This window comes from Salmo trutta, chromosome 17, assembly GCF_901001165.1.
Source record: "Salmo trutta chromosome 17, fSalTru1.1, whole genome shotgun sequence".
Classification (NCBI taxonomy): Eukaryota; Metazoa; Chordata; class Actinopteri; order Salmoniformes; family Salmonidae; genus Salmo; species Salmo trutta.
In genome coordinates, this window is record NC_042973.1 from 46,658,209 (window position 1) to 46,673,361 (window position 15,153).

At 41.5% G+C, this 15,153-nt stretch overlaps 1 protein-coding gene across 1 annotated transcript; it reads right to left on the minus strand.

Moving 5' to 3' along the window:
- Positions 1 to 4,512: 4,512 nt before the first annotated feature.
- On the minus strand, positions 4,513 to 14,363 carry LOC115152304 (sal-like protein 1). Its single transcript, XM_029697060.1, has 3 exons — positions 14,174 to 14,363; positions 6,523 to 9,932; positions 4,513 to 5,129 (listed from the first exon to the last, which is right to left on the minus strand). The coding sequence occupies exons 1-3, from the start codon at positions 14,244 to 14,246 to the stop codon at positions 4,695 to 4,697; spliced, it is 3,918 nt and encodes a 1,305-aa protein (XP_029552920.1). The 5' UTR covers positions 14,247 to 14,363; the 3' UTR covers positions 4,513 to 4,694.
- Between the last annotated feature and the right edge of the window lie 790 nt (positions 14,364 to 15,153).

The window sequence follows — 15,153 nt, forward strand, 5'->3', positions numbered from 1 at the left end:
GCAGTTTTGAAGTGAAATATGCAATGATTAGAAAAGCACGTTTGTTTGCCTGTGATGAGTTTAAAAAGTAAGCTGTTGAGTTCATTGTGTACAGCCTCTCACTCCCCCCTCACTTGCTCCTCTGTCTGATTCTTTACAATGTATTCTGAAAAACACTGTACATATTTCAATAATAATAACCCTAGACAGAGGTATAATCATTTTGGAATGTATTTGGTGACTCTCCAGAGAATTCTATGTTTCTATTGTGGAACGAGTCAACACCAAGGATGTTATTCACTGTAAAGCTAATGCACTCACTCACACCCATACAAACCACTCATTTGTAAGACTGATATCCCCAGAGATTGTATGTGTGGTGTCACGTACGTTCAACATTTTAACCAACTTTTTGTCTGTTATTTATTGGCAAAGTCAACATGTCCATCAAGGGCAAACTCAGTCTGACAATACATATTCAACTTGCCAATATCTAATTTCTCAGAACTTGAAAATACCATTCCCCAAATGACCCATATGATTCAACACACATTCAGTGGTGTAAAGTACGTACGTAAAAATACTTTAAAGTACTACTTAAGTAGTTTTTTTGGTATACTTTACTAGGGTACTTTAATATTTATACTTTTGACAACTTTTACTCCATTACATTCCTAAAGAAAATAATGTACTTTTGACTCCATACATTTTCCCTGACAACCAAAAGTACTTGTTACATTTCGAATGATTAGCAGGACAAGAAAATTGTCAAATTTACTCACTTATAAAGAGAACATCGATGCCCATCCCTACTGCCTCTGATCTTGCAAACTCACTAAACACAAATGCTTCATTTGTAAATTACGTCTGAGTTTTGGAGTGTGCCCCTGGCTATCCGTACATTTTAAAAACAAGAAAAATTGTGTCTGGTCTGGAATGGGAAATTATTTATACTTTTACTTTTGATACTTAAGTATATTTTAGCAATTACATTTACTTTTGATACTTAAGTATATTTAAAACCAAATACATTTAGACTTTTACTCAAGTAGTATTTTACTGAGTGACTTTCACTTTTACTTGAGTCATTGTCTATTAAGGTATCTTCACTTTTACTCAAGTATGACAATTGGGTACTTTTTCCACCACTGCATACGTTATATCTCAAGTGATAACACGCTTAAACAAAGTTTATAGTGTGTGTGTGTCCACAAGAATATTAACCATTTTTTGTTGACCAACTTGGGACATTATGCTATTTCTAGGGGGTTTAGGGTTAAGGGTAGAATTAGTGCTTGGGTTACAATTACGTTAAGGGTTAGGGTTAGGAGCTAGGGTTAGTTTTAGGGTTAGGGTTAGAGTTATATCTAGCTTAGCTGTCAAAGAACGCACATCTGCACAGTTTCACATTGCACCTCTCATTTAATGACATGTGCCACTCATTCTGACAACCCATTCATCCGTAAAGCAGCACACTGTCGTAGACCATAACAACGTACAGTACGACGAACAGCACGTCGTACCATAGATAACAGTTAGGAGCTAGGGTTATGTTTAGGGTTAGGGTTAAGGTTAGGTTTTTGGGTTAAGGTTAGGGTTAAGGTAAGGGTAAGAGTATGGGTTAGGGTTAGGGTTGGGTTTAGGGTTAGGGGTTAGGGAAAATAGGATTTTGAATGGGACGGAATTGTGTGTCCCCACAAGGTTAGCTTTACAAGACTCTGTGTGTGTGTGTGTGTGTGTGTGTGTGTGTGTGTGTGTGTGTGTGTGTGTGTGTGTGTGTGTGTGGGGGGGGGGGGGTGGGTGAGTGCGTGCGTGCGTGCGTGCGTATGTGTGTGTGTGTGACATTCATCTGTCTCTATCAGATATATATCTTTGAAAAGCTTCGGACCAACTGGCCTTTGTTTTGGGCTCTGTAATGGTTCATTCCAGTTGATTACTCATGTTCTAATGCTAATGGCGAAGGGCTGGTTTAAGGTTTCGGCCCTGTCAGCTGGTCAGATATGTATAATAGGTTGTGACAGCACAGGGACCATGTCTCTTTCATAGGGGATTTGATATGTGGGATGAATGTGGTTACCGTCAATGGACATATTAGTGGCCATTATGAGTCAGAGGTGTTGTGCATTTGTTAAGCTTTTCACCGGGATACTGCTACAGCCATACAGGCTAGATGGGGTAGTGTTTCACAACCAGCGGGAATCAGGTTTACTCCCTAGAGTAAAACAGGAGACAAAAGTACTCACTCCTGACTCAAATGTTCATTTTGTGAATTAGCGATGCAACATGAAAATAAATATACAAAGTGAAAAAGTTTTCATGTGAAATTAAACTTGCAGCAATGTTTGAAAAGCCAAAATATGCTTATTGGTTTTTGTTAAAACACTGACAAAATTGACAATATGATAGCGTAACAGCAATAGCATGACATTGTTGAGTCCAGCGTTTGAAGATAAACACACATAATATCCCTAGGTGACTGACACTTTGTACCGTCTCCATTTAAAAGTGACAGGGTGTAGTACACAACAGAGTAGCATATCTTCATTAGCTGTTAGCTGGAAATTGATATGTCATATCAAATCAACAAATTGTATCATTAGCAGAGGGCATACACACTTGAATGCTGAATAAGGTGACTAAACACCTCAGGACAGAAACACATTACTTTATTGGTTCATACATAGAGTACATACATATGTTTTTGGAGAGGTGTTGGGGGCTGCCACACTGGGTGCCCTGGAAGCTGTTGTTGTGGGGGGTTAAATGCCTTAAGTGCCCACAATGGCAGGCAATGGCATCTAGGATTTGATTTGACACCAGCAACCCTCCGGCTGCTGGCTTGCCTCTCTAGCCGCTAGGCTACCTGCCACCCACAGGAAGGACATCTAGAAGAACGTGATTCAAAGCTATAACCCATCTCAATCTTTTTATTTTATTTTGACGTCCACCTTTACCATTAATATGTATATCAATTGTTATTGAACAGGGGAAAAGATAAGTTTCCACAGCATATCACAGAATAGGATTCTACAACAACTGAGGTACAGAAGTGGTGTAGTGGCCAATAATTTTCTGAAAACCAATAGTAAAAAGATTTACAATGTATTACAGCACCTCAAGTAACAGTACTTCTCTTTACAGTTGGCCTTCATGTGCAATGTATGTTGCCTCCTTATTTGAAATGTCATTATTACATATTAGTCATTTTTTGCTGTGAGTGTTTGAGAAATAGTAAATTAACATGAATTACTTAAGTGATAATGCCCTCGAAGCCGGTGTTTGTAGGATATATTGCCACGGGTGTTGTTTGGCCAGAGACTTTGTCTTGGACCGGTAAACGTGCCAATATATCCTCCGAACACCGGCTTCAAGGGTATTATCACTTTTATACAACGGGTTACCAAATATTCAAATAATGGTTGACATATTTTCATGAACTTTATTCTGAGGAATTTATTAATACTATTTCATCCTACCACAAGATATAGTCCTGACACAAATCTAGGGTTGCTACCCAAGCCGGCTGGTCATTCGTTCTATCGGACCGGTTGCCAGAGATGCGACCCAGTCATTCAGTCTTTTTGTTCTATATCTATGGACGTGACCCAGTCATTCATTTTTTGTAATGTTCCATTGCCATACTGCTAACTTACAGTCACGTGAAACAGTGCAGCCAGAATAACAACAGTAGCTGCGTTTGCATTTATTTAAGCTGTTTTCTAGTGACATTTATTTGGATACATCCATAACAATGAGCTAATGAGGCGCTCTTTCGCCTGCCATAGAAAATGTGCTCTCACCTCAGGACACTATTGTTCAGAGGAGCTAGCCAACAACACAGTTAACACAGCTTCAAACTGACGGTGGAAAGACTGCAAACTAGCTGCACTTTGTTTCTTTTGACCTTTTTTCAATTTATATATCCATAAAAATTATGATTTCGACTGGATGAGAAACGCTGCTGCCTATTTGTTACGTCCCAAAACGTTCATTACTATTGGACAGCTGGAGATCGAATTTGAATATTGAAACAATGTTGTAAATGTCGAGAGAGTTTATACAAATCTCCGCTGTTGAAAACTACATGTTAGTCTAAAAGAAATGTGACATAATGTCTAGATACTTTTTATAGTGGAGATCAAGTTTATAAATTGCCTGGCTGGGCTGATGAGACAGTGGATTGTGCAGACAGATGGAAGAGAGTAAATAGGCATTTTAACGTCATAGATTTAGCCAGTGGTAACTTGTGGAATAGACAATGGCTGGAATGCAGTTTTAACCAGTCAGCATTCAGGATTAGACCCACCCGATGTATAAAGTATATTAGACATTGATATTGACACATCAATTATATATCCATGTGTTTCACAATGATATGACAAAGTATGTCACAAGTGAATTCCTCTTCAATAACATCAACACCTCAAAATTATATTAGAATTATAAAAACCGTAACATTAAGCATAATTACACAACCAATATGCTATTTTACCCATGTAAATAGGTCATACAAAATAGTCAAACTCTAATAAGCACACTGAAAAGCAGGGAGACTTTACTAGACACTTGACTCCAAATAAGGTTATTATCATTTATATACAAACTCAAAGAAACTCAGTCTATTCCAACATTGCAGTTAATTTCCTTCAAAAAAGAAAGCTGTACTCCATCAACAACAGCAGCCTTCCCTCTCTCTAAAATAATATACAGTCTCTTTAATTGGCAATCATTTCCTTCCTCTCCTCCATCAAATGAGTGAAACGGAAGTAAGTCGCTCTTTCTGTATCATTTTCCCCAGGCAGCGTCAAAGAAGCATTGTGTTCTGTACGGGGCAATTTGTCTAGACCAACATTTACACTCCCTCTGGGTGAGCTGGCCCCATGCCCCATTGGTCCAGAGAGGTATGGCCCGCCTCCGTTCTGGATGACTGAGATATCATTGGTCCTCATGGCCAAATTCTTAGAGAAGGAGTCTGTACAGTGGTTCCAGAGACTAAAGGAGTCTCCATTACTGGACCTAATGTCTGGCCTCTGAAGTGGCTCTGATAGCTTCACAGGATGGGTTCCCATAAACATCAATGGTCCGTCCACAGACAGTCTGCGTCCTCGCCTGGTGGGGGCACTACTCCACATGTGAGTTCCCATATGGACCTACATGAGGAAGAGAGCAATGTTGAGTTACACTCCTTTTATGAAGACAAATATCAGTGTAATGATTCGATATACTTAATCTCCCACGATTTAGCATTTGTGAGCACCTTTTGAAATTGGGAAGGGGACATTTGGCCCATAGCATTGACCAAAACTTGCAGAGCGAGGGGGGTGGAGCTACGGCCCTGCTTCCGCTCCCCGTTTTAGTATATTTTCTCATACATCTCCCCAAAAACTTAACTGAGGAGCTGGCGCGAGATTTTTATTCTGGGATGTCGAGACCTTCGTAGGTGGTTTGAAGTCAGATACAAATCTGATTCCTGGCCATGTGACTTGTGTCTGTAACAGTCTAATCTAATTTGTTTGCCCTCGAGTGGTTTTTAGACTGTTATTTGGCATATCTCATTGCTTGCTAACCACTCTGTTGACAGTTTGACAAGAACATGTGGTAGCTATTTAGCTTGTTTATGATTTACAAACAAATGAGTTAATGTGATAGAAAGTTAAACAGCTACCTAGCTAGCTAACTTAGTTAACTGCCCTGGCTAGCCAAAAAGGACTTTTGAAAAGTTGTATCATCTTATCCTTTGAGGCTCTAAAAGTGTTCCTACACTATGATTTTGAACATTCAAAGCAACTGGGAAACTTCCATGGCAGGAATTGTTGTCACCTTAGCTTGCTACATAACTTCCTAGTGATAGGAAGCCTGAGCACCACCACCAATCAGTCTACACCTCTGTGCACACACCTGCCATTACTATGACAACGAGCATAGTCGTGTCAGCAAATGGCTGCTGTCTGAACACACACAAATCCGATGTGGTTACTTGTCTCTTGCTGTTTGGACAGACAGTATTCCAAAATGGATTTGAAAACACCACTGATTTGAGCATTAAGGCCTGAAGTGTGAACAAGCCTTTAGATCATTTATTTTCAGTCTTGTGAAGCAACTGCTTTCTATCCCTCTCAATCGCTCATTTTCTCTTCTCTCAGTCTCCATGTCTTGCTCTGCATAGACTACGGAATATGGTCATTGTAGTTAATTACCACGTTTTCTGAGCTAAACTATGTGGAATATTGGCCTGTTGGAAACTACAACTCCCTACTACATCGCACAGTTCAGGCTTGATCTGATTTATCTCTACAGAAACTGCACACGGAGCTCACAGAGCAAATATGAATGGAATGGAATTCAAAATAATTGAACCGATGTTGGTCAATTAGTTGTTTAAAAACGGAAAAATAACCTACATTTTGGTTAATTCTGCAGCATTAATGAATGAAATGATGCCCAAAAAACAATATACGGTGTCCATCCCTTTCACAGTTTTACATTTTTTTTGCTAGTCAATCAGTCTAAACCCTATCTCGTAAATACAAAAGTGGAACGTACCTTCAGATTTCCTTTGGTGGTGAATGCCCGACCACAGACAGTGCAAGCGAACGGCTTCTCCCCAGTGTGAGTCCTCTCGTGGATTTGCAGGGCGCTGGAGGAAGAGAAGGTTTTCCCACAAGTGTGGCAGTAATGCTGCTTGGGAGTTCGTCGAGGTGGCAGGGCAGCGAGCGCCGGGGAAGAGGAGGCTGAGGACATCCTCAAACTCAAACTGCCTTGAAGATCCCTTGCTTCCCCATAGGGGACGCTACCCAGGAAACTGTTAACTTCTGGCTTAATCATTTGGGAGGCCAGAGGATGTACAAAGGAATTGGGGCTGGAAGCAAGGCTGGGAATGGAGGGCTCAAACAACTGGGATGGCAGGTCCCTCATCTGATGGGTTAGCATGTGTTGCTTGAGGTTCCCCTTAGTGGAGAACCCTCTGTTGCACCCTGTGCAAATGAAGGGTCTCTCCTTGGTATGGCTTCGATAATGGATATCCAAGGCACTTTGGCAGGCAAAGGTCTTGCTGCAAATATTGCATGCAGTGTTCTTAAAAATGCCTCGTTGTTCACAGAATGTGTGGACCATATTAGTGGGATCCTTTAGTGGGTTTAAAGATTTTAGGTGGTGAAGAGATGCCATGCCATTGTCAGTGAATTGCAGAGGGCTTGGATTGATATGTGCCTGGGATAAAGCATTCTGGTACCTTTCCTCACAGCTTGTGGGGCTAGAACATACTGGAACACTCTCACTTGGGGAAAAAAAGTGCTTTGCAGATGTATTCTCAGAAACAGCAATTCTCCCATCACTTCGGTCACCTCCAAGAGATGATGAGTCATAGGCATGTTGATCCTCTTTAGCCAGTCCCTTTGTCTTAAACCAGCTGACCTGCGTCTCCTCCACTGGCCTAAGATAGTTGAGTTTCTTCTGGGCATCAAAGGAGCCTGCTCCTGTACTATCAGAAGGAGACAAGCTGTCAGATAAGGAGTTAATAAACCTGGACATGCCTGCAATCCCACAGTCATTGAAGTCCATATCATCATCAGAAAGGTTCTCTATTTCTTCTAATTTCCTTTCATCCACTGAACCTCCACCAGACTCCATTGACTTTGGGTAGCTCTGTTCAGAGAGAGGGGTGTTGGGAATCTGGCCACCCATGTGCATATGAATATGCTGCTGTAGGACAACAGCGTTGGTGAACTTCCTCTGGCAGATGGGGCAGGAGTGCTGGACCCTCAGTGGCGGCGTGGCACGATGAACTGCATGGTGCGTCTTCAGATTCCCTTTGGTAGAGAACGCCCGTCCGCACACTTTACATCTGAAGGGCCGCTCTCCTGTGTGGGTGCGGTAGTGCATCCTGAGGGCGCTCTGGCAACTAAGTATGCGGTGGCAAATAATGCACTCATTGAGGTCCGTCATCTTCTTGTCAATGTTCTCCACTAGCTGCTGGAGTTTTGAGGTCTCTGATGTCTGCAGGGGATCATGGACTCCTCCACCAAAGGGATGTTTGGTCTTGAACTGCTCCGACTTGATGGAATTTCTGCTAATGGAAGTGATGTTGGTGGATATATAGTCAGCTGATCCTTCTTTTCTCGAGCTCATCTTTGAGACAAAGGTCAAAGGGGGTTTAACGTCTTCTCTTTTCAGATTCAAGGTGAGGAAGGTGGGGACTTTCCCAGGCTCTACAAGGTCAACACTCTTGGTAGACTTTACCGCACTAGATGATTCACATTCGCCTGGACTGGAAAGTGTGGTTATTGAGACTGGCTGCTCCTCTTTCTTGATACGAAAGGGTAAGTTGGGTGATATAGTTGGGAGCAACCGGCCAACAGAAGTAGTCAAGGTGGCTAGGGATGATTTACTCTCCAGCCAGCATGTGACTGGTTTCTGTGGTGGCATAGACATGCCATAAGGGATTCCTGTGCTGGTTGGGATATTGTCAAGGTGTTCTGGAACAGGGTAAGGGTTCATCTGGATGTGGGGGTACCTCTCTTTGTGCCGCTGGAAGTGTACCTTCAAGTTCCCACGGGTGGAGAAACGATTCCCACAGATGCTGCACTTGTATGGCCTCTCCCCAGTGTGGGATCGCAAATGGATCTGCATGGCACTGTCACTCCCAAATACCTTAGCACAAAACCTGCATTTGTGTTTAAAGTAAGCCCGTTCAGAAGACATTTTGCGTTCTAAAGAAGTCACGTTGGTTGGTTTGCCTTTCCTTTGTTGGGCTAATGCTGTCAAAGCATTCAGATCCTCCACAATTGCACCAATGCTTGGTCCAGCGCTAGAGAGTGTTTGATTGCTGGATGGTGGCTGAGCTAGACATGGTTTATTCGATGGGTTTAGCAAGGTACCTGTGCCAAGTGCTGGTGAGTTCATTTTGGTATGGGCTGAAACATTTAGTTGAGGGTACAGACCATTAGCATGAGTGTACTTCTTTCTAGAGTGGTGCTTGCTAACTGCTGAAGCTATGAGTTTACCCATGCTTTGTAAGGGTTCGGTGCTAGAGTGCACAATGCTGCTACCAAGGGGGCTCTGTGGTAACTGTACTGTTGCTGTTAATCGTTTAAAGTGACTGATGCTGGCAGACTGAGTGGCGAGACTGTGGGCTAACCCAGTGGCTGCAGCTAGCTGCTGGGATAGATGAGAACTGAGGGTTGTCAGCTGGCTGGCATGCGTTGATGCTAGACTAACCTGAGGGCAGCTGGTGGGTGTCTGTGTTGCAGACTCTGATACCTCAGACCTCTGGGAGGCAAACAGTAAGACCTGGTGACAAATCTGATCCATCAGCTGCATCTGGTGGATCTGTTGCAGCTGCAGAGCCAGGAGTTTCTCCATCAGAGATGAGACGGCCATCTTACTGCTGCCACTGTTGCCGGTGTCCGATCGGCTCTGCTGGCAAAACTGGGCCACGGCTACTTTAGTGCTCTCTAGGTTTTCAATGATGACGTTGCTGTTGAACCATGATAATGTCCCCTGCTGTTCCGACAGGTTGTTGCCAGGTTGAGGTAGTGAAATTGGGAGAACTGAGATACATGAGACAATATCCGTCAGGCTGTCAGTACTGCTGCTCCGGCTGTTACTGGTGCTATCTAGCCGGCCATTGCTTCTCTTACTTCTGGAAACATCCATAGAGTCTTCATTCCCCTCTGGTTTCTCCTCCAACAGATCACTGCACTCTTCAATTTCAGAGTTGTTGACTGTTTCGCCTGGTTCTCCTGGTGTACTGGGCGATGAGGCTAGAGGGAACATTTCAGCAGACGACACTGGGTCTTCATTGTCATTGACAATCAGGACTAACTGATTGGAAAAGCAATCCCTGACATGTAGTTCCAGATCTGATAGTTCAACAAACTCAGCACAGCATCTACTGCAGACATGAGCACAATAGTCCAAGGTGGGGGGAGTCCCTAAACTCTGGTGTGTGCCCCCTGAAACAGACAAGAAGGAAGCAAGGGTTATACATAGCGGCGGGAAGTATTTGGAGGGAGGGGGGTAAGTCCCCCCACGCTGAAGACGTCTATATCGGTCGCTAATACAGGACTAGTAAAGGCCCAGTGTGCTACTTTTGTGAAAAAAACATTTAATGGATTTCAGTGTTTACCAGCATTTGTAACTTGAGTCTTATAATTACCTGTACAAAAAAGATAATCTGATAATACTAATGGAATATAAAAATACTTGCTTCATATATGTTTATCAGTTTCTTTAAATATTTTGCAAATGCAACTTCTTTCTATGTGAAAACTGAAATAGTATTTTCATTCTTTATCCATTGCAACTTACAGTGGTGAGTGGAAATGAACCCACAACTATAGAATTTAGAATTGCAAGTGCCATGCTCTACCAACTGAGCCTCATCATCACATCATCACAAACCACTTGATGTCTCAATGTACTCAAGTACTGTATTGGTCATTGTTTTTCTTCACGGTGATGGAAAGTCTACAGGTACAAGCGTAGATGACCAGCCTATGTAGAATACAGTAATGTACAGTACCAGTCAAAAGTTTGGACACGCCTACTCATTCAAGAGTTCTTCTAATTTTTACTATTTTCTACATTGTAGAATAATAGTGAAGACACCAAAACTATGAAATAACACATATGGAATCATGTAGTAACCAAAAAAAAGAGTTCAACGAATCAAAAAATATTTATATTTGAGATTCTTCAAAGTAGCCACCCTTTGCCTTGATGACAGCTTTGTACACTCTTGGCATTCTCTCACCTGGAATGCATTTCAATTAACAGGTGTGCCTTGTTAAAGTGAATTTGCAGAATTTCTTTCCTTCTTAATGTGTTGTGACAATGTAGGGGTGGTATACAGAAGATAGCCCGATTTGGTAAAAGACCAAGTCCATATTATGGTAAGAACAGCTCAAATAAGCAAAGAGAAATGACAGTCCATCATTATTTTAAGACATGAAGGTCAGTCAAACCGGAAAACTTCAAGAACTTTGAAAGTTTCTTCAAGTGCATTTGCAAAAACCCGCTATGATGAACCTCTCATGAGGACCGCCACAGGAAAGAAAGACCCAGAGTTACCTCTGCTGCAGAGGATAAGCTAATTCGAGTTAACTGCACCTCAGATTGCAGTTAACAGACTTCACAGAGTTCAAGTAACAGACACATCTCAACATCAACTGTTCAGAGGAGACTGCGTGAATCAGGCCTTCATGGTCGAATTGCTGCAAAGAAATCACTACTAAAGGACACCAATAAGAAGAAGAGACTTGCTTGGGCCAAGTAGAGTAGGTGAACGGATGATCTCCACATGTGTGGTCGACATTGGAGATTTTTGGTTCCAACCACCGTGTCTTTGTGATACACCGTGTGGGTTTGAACGGATGATCTCCTCGTGTGTATTTCCCACCATAAAGCATGGAGGAGGAGGAGTTATGGTGTGGGGGTGCTTTGCTGGTGACTGTGTGGGATTTATTTCGAATTTAAGGCACACTTAACCAGCATGGCTACCACAGCATTCTGCAGTGACACTCCAACCCGTCTGGTTTGCGCTTAGTGGGACTATCATTTGTTTTTCAACAGAATAATGACCCAAGACACCTCTTGGATGTGTAAGGGCTTTTTAACCAAGCATGAGAGTGATGGAGTGCTGCATCAGAGGACCTGGCCTCCACAATCACCCCTCCTCAACCCAATTGAGATGGTTTGGGATGAGTTGGACCGCAGAGTGAAGGAAAAGCAGCCAACAAGGGCTCAGCATATGTGGGAACTCCTTCAAGACTGTTGGAAAAGCATTCTAGGTGAAGCTGGTTGAGAGAATGCCAAGAGTGTGCAAAGCTGTCAACAAGGCAAAGGGTGGCTACTTTGAAGAATCTAAAATCAAAAATATTTTTGTAAAGAAAAAAATAAAGAAAAACCCTTGACTGGTACTGTACATTTGCATTAAGTAGTCTGTAAGGATAGTGAATTAATACAGCAGAAAAAGAGGTTGTTTTCCATGTTATTTGATCAAGAAAAAAAGGTTTTGTGTCTTTGCTCATAACTTTGCATCTTTTGATGTAAATGTTTGAGGACAGAGTTTTGTTCTTTCTGGATTCCATTAGAATGACAATCACAGAGAAAGGACAGGGAAACAACTCTTACAATTCCAACTACTGAATCCTGCCAGATACTGTTCTTAATTATACAACAACCTTTTTTTGCCAAAGCAGAGATGCTGAAAAAAGTTTTTTTATTGGGATTTTTTAGGGGTGCTGCAGAATCCTCAGCACCCCTACATCCCGCAGCTATGACTATATATAGAGTTTATATTAGGGGAGAGTGGGGTAAGTTGAGCCAAAGGGGTAAGTTGGGACACCCTTGTTTCTAGGAAACCATATACCAAATTAATCATTTGACCAAGTACTTAGGAAGAGATGATAATTTCATGGAGTCTGTGAAGGAATAAACCACATGGAAAAAGTGACAAGCAAGTTAAGTCCAAAAAAATGGATTTTCACCAAGTCAAATGAATTTATTGTGTTAGAGGTTTCATGATGCTTGTATCTAAACCCGAAGTAGATACATGTATTTTAAGATTGTTCTCTATAAGCTTCAATATGAGGTCCTAAACCTAGCGTGAAAGTGCATCCTTGTAGCTGTGTGGGCTAATGTAGTCAAAATGTTTGCCTTTTGAGGTAAGTTGGGCCAATGGCCATGGGGTATGCTGAGCCAATGGTTGAGCCAATAGCATGTTGAGCAAATTTAAGTGTTTTCTTCTCAGGCGTAATGCAAGGCATTATCGCTGGGATATGATGTAAAAACAGGGCCTGGTCTATGTTAAAAGTGTAAAGAAAATAAGTATAAAGTGTTTGTTAGGTTTTACGTTTGTGTTAAAAGATGATTCAAATTATTAAAGGCCAAAAAAGCAATTGTGATTGTGTTGAATAGTGTTTGCGAAATAAAGATAGACATGGTTTCAAAAAGGTAGTGGTAATATTTCATTCAGTACAGATATTTGCAGGCGGCTTAACTTACCCTGTCCCGCAGCTCAACTCACCCCTTCCCCGTGCCAAGAGACCACTATTTTTGGACAAGCTATGTTTACAATGTTTACATGAATACACAACATCCTGAAATGCTGTATATGTAAATATCTTTGTTAGAAAGAATATTATATTTCCCTTGACTGAGTGATGCTGAATGTAAAAAATGGCTTAACTTACCCCACTCTGCTCTATGACTTTATTTACTATATTCTGTAGAGCACCACCCCATTGACTGACCCATAGCGAAAAAGAAAGGAAGAGAAAAGCAGCACATTTATGCACTTGTACCCCTTGTAGTGACATTGCGTGTGGGTAATCACTTATTAAACTGTATGTTATACAGCAATTGCCTACGATCAACAGTAATAAAATAAGGTAAGGGAACCCTTTAGTCTCAGAGCTCAAGGCTTTTCCAAATCTACAAGCTTAGGAGAGATGACACTCACAAAGGTGTCAGGTACTGAGCCACAAGAGACACTGCCTGTCTAAGGGGATGGAGGAGTAGCTCTGATATTTTGTTCAGATCCCTCCCCACTCTATGATAAACCTCTGCAACTCATGACACGTTTTCCTCTATAAATATTATTTCAGTTAGGAGTATCACAAGGACAGCGATGAAATGAATAATAGTGTTGGTCATGTAGCCTAATTGTCCACCTTTTTCATCAATTTGAAATTCAGTTAATATATTCAATATCATTTAATGTAGCCAAATCATTTAGTCCAATCAGTAACTACTGTCACTGTTTTCCAGGGAATGCTGGGTGCAAAATATTAACTCTAATGACTTTTCAGAATACATTATTTATGTTCAATTAAAAGGGGCATAAACACAATGTCTGACATGAAAACTGAATCGTGATCATTGTTCAAACTTTATTTAGGCATCATTAGGTCTACGTTAATAAATAGACCTACAACAATGAAATATACAGACAATTGGACTAACAATCATATTTAGCATGGTAAAACTCATGAAAGAAAAGTTGCATGTGAAGGCTCTACTGTAAGTCATCACTCAATGAAACAATTATAATTTAAACTTCTAATGTCTGGCTAACATTGCCCCGAACTCAGTACAAAATTGCACACAACTATTAAATTACATACATTTCATTTTCAATTGCATAGTATTTTCCCTTAATAACGTTTAACATACAGTCTTGTCCCAAACTTACCGATGTTTTCCAATAAAGACGAATTATGATCCGACTGTACATGTTGAGGCTTAGCTTGCTTCCTGCGCGACATGATGTCCAAGGCGCAAACGTCAATTCAGACAGAAGAAAATACTTCCCCCAAAAATTGTCTTCAGTTACGGAAGCTGAATCCACCCACCCAGTTTGTGTCCCATGAACTCTGTAGTTTTAGGCTAACTGCCAGCTGACTGAGCGTGCACCACCAGTTTCTCTTTCAAGGAGCAGTCTGCACTTGACCACACGCAGTAGGGGAGACCGGGGTTGGTTGTCTCACGGGTTTGGTTGTCACGGTGTAATAATTTCAAGATAAAAATGTGTGTCCTCTATAGGAGAGGGCATTCATGTGGTCAATTCAGAGCATGATTACAAAACATTGAGGTGAGAGGAATGTATTTGTATTTTTATTTTTTTTATGTTTTTTTTTTACGGTGTGTCAGAGTACTATACAGTACAGTTGAATTCAGTATAGCACAGTAGAGCAAAGAAGAGTACAGTACAGTTGCGTTTAATTCAGTAGAGTACAGTAGCATACAACACAGTTCATTATACTGTACTCTACTGTACTGAACTATACTTTCCTTTACTTTACTGTACCCTACTCTATTGAATATACTATACTTTTACTTACTTTACTGTAAATACTGTGCTCTACTTCTGTGCTGTCCAAACTTAGACGACTATGATTGGTTCAGATTTGGTCCGGTCTGGATCTGCTTGTCAAAACTGTGAGTCATGCGACTGAAAGTCAGCAACATTCTCACACGCACACACGCGCACACGCGCGCACGCGCGTACGCACGCACACACACACACACACACACACACACACACACACACACACACACACACACACACACACACACACACACACACACACACACACACACACACACACACACACACACACACACACACCTGTTACTGTTTGAACAAGCATTCCTTGTTTTCAACCAAAAATG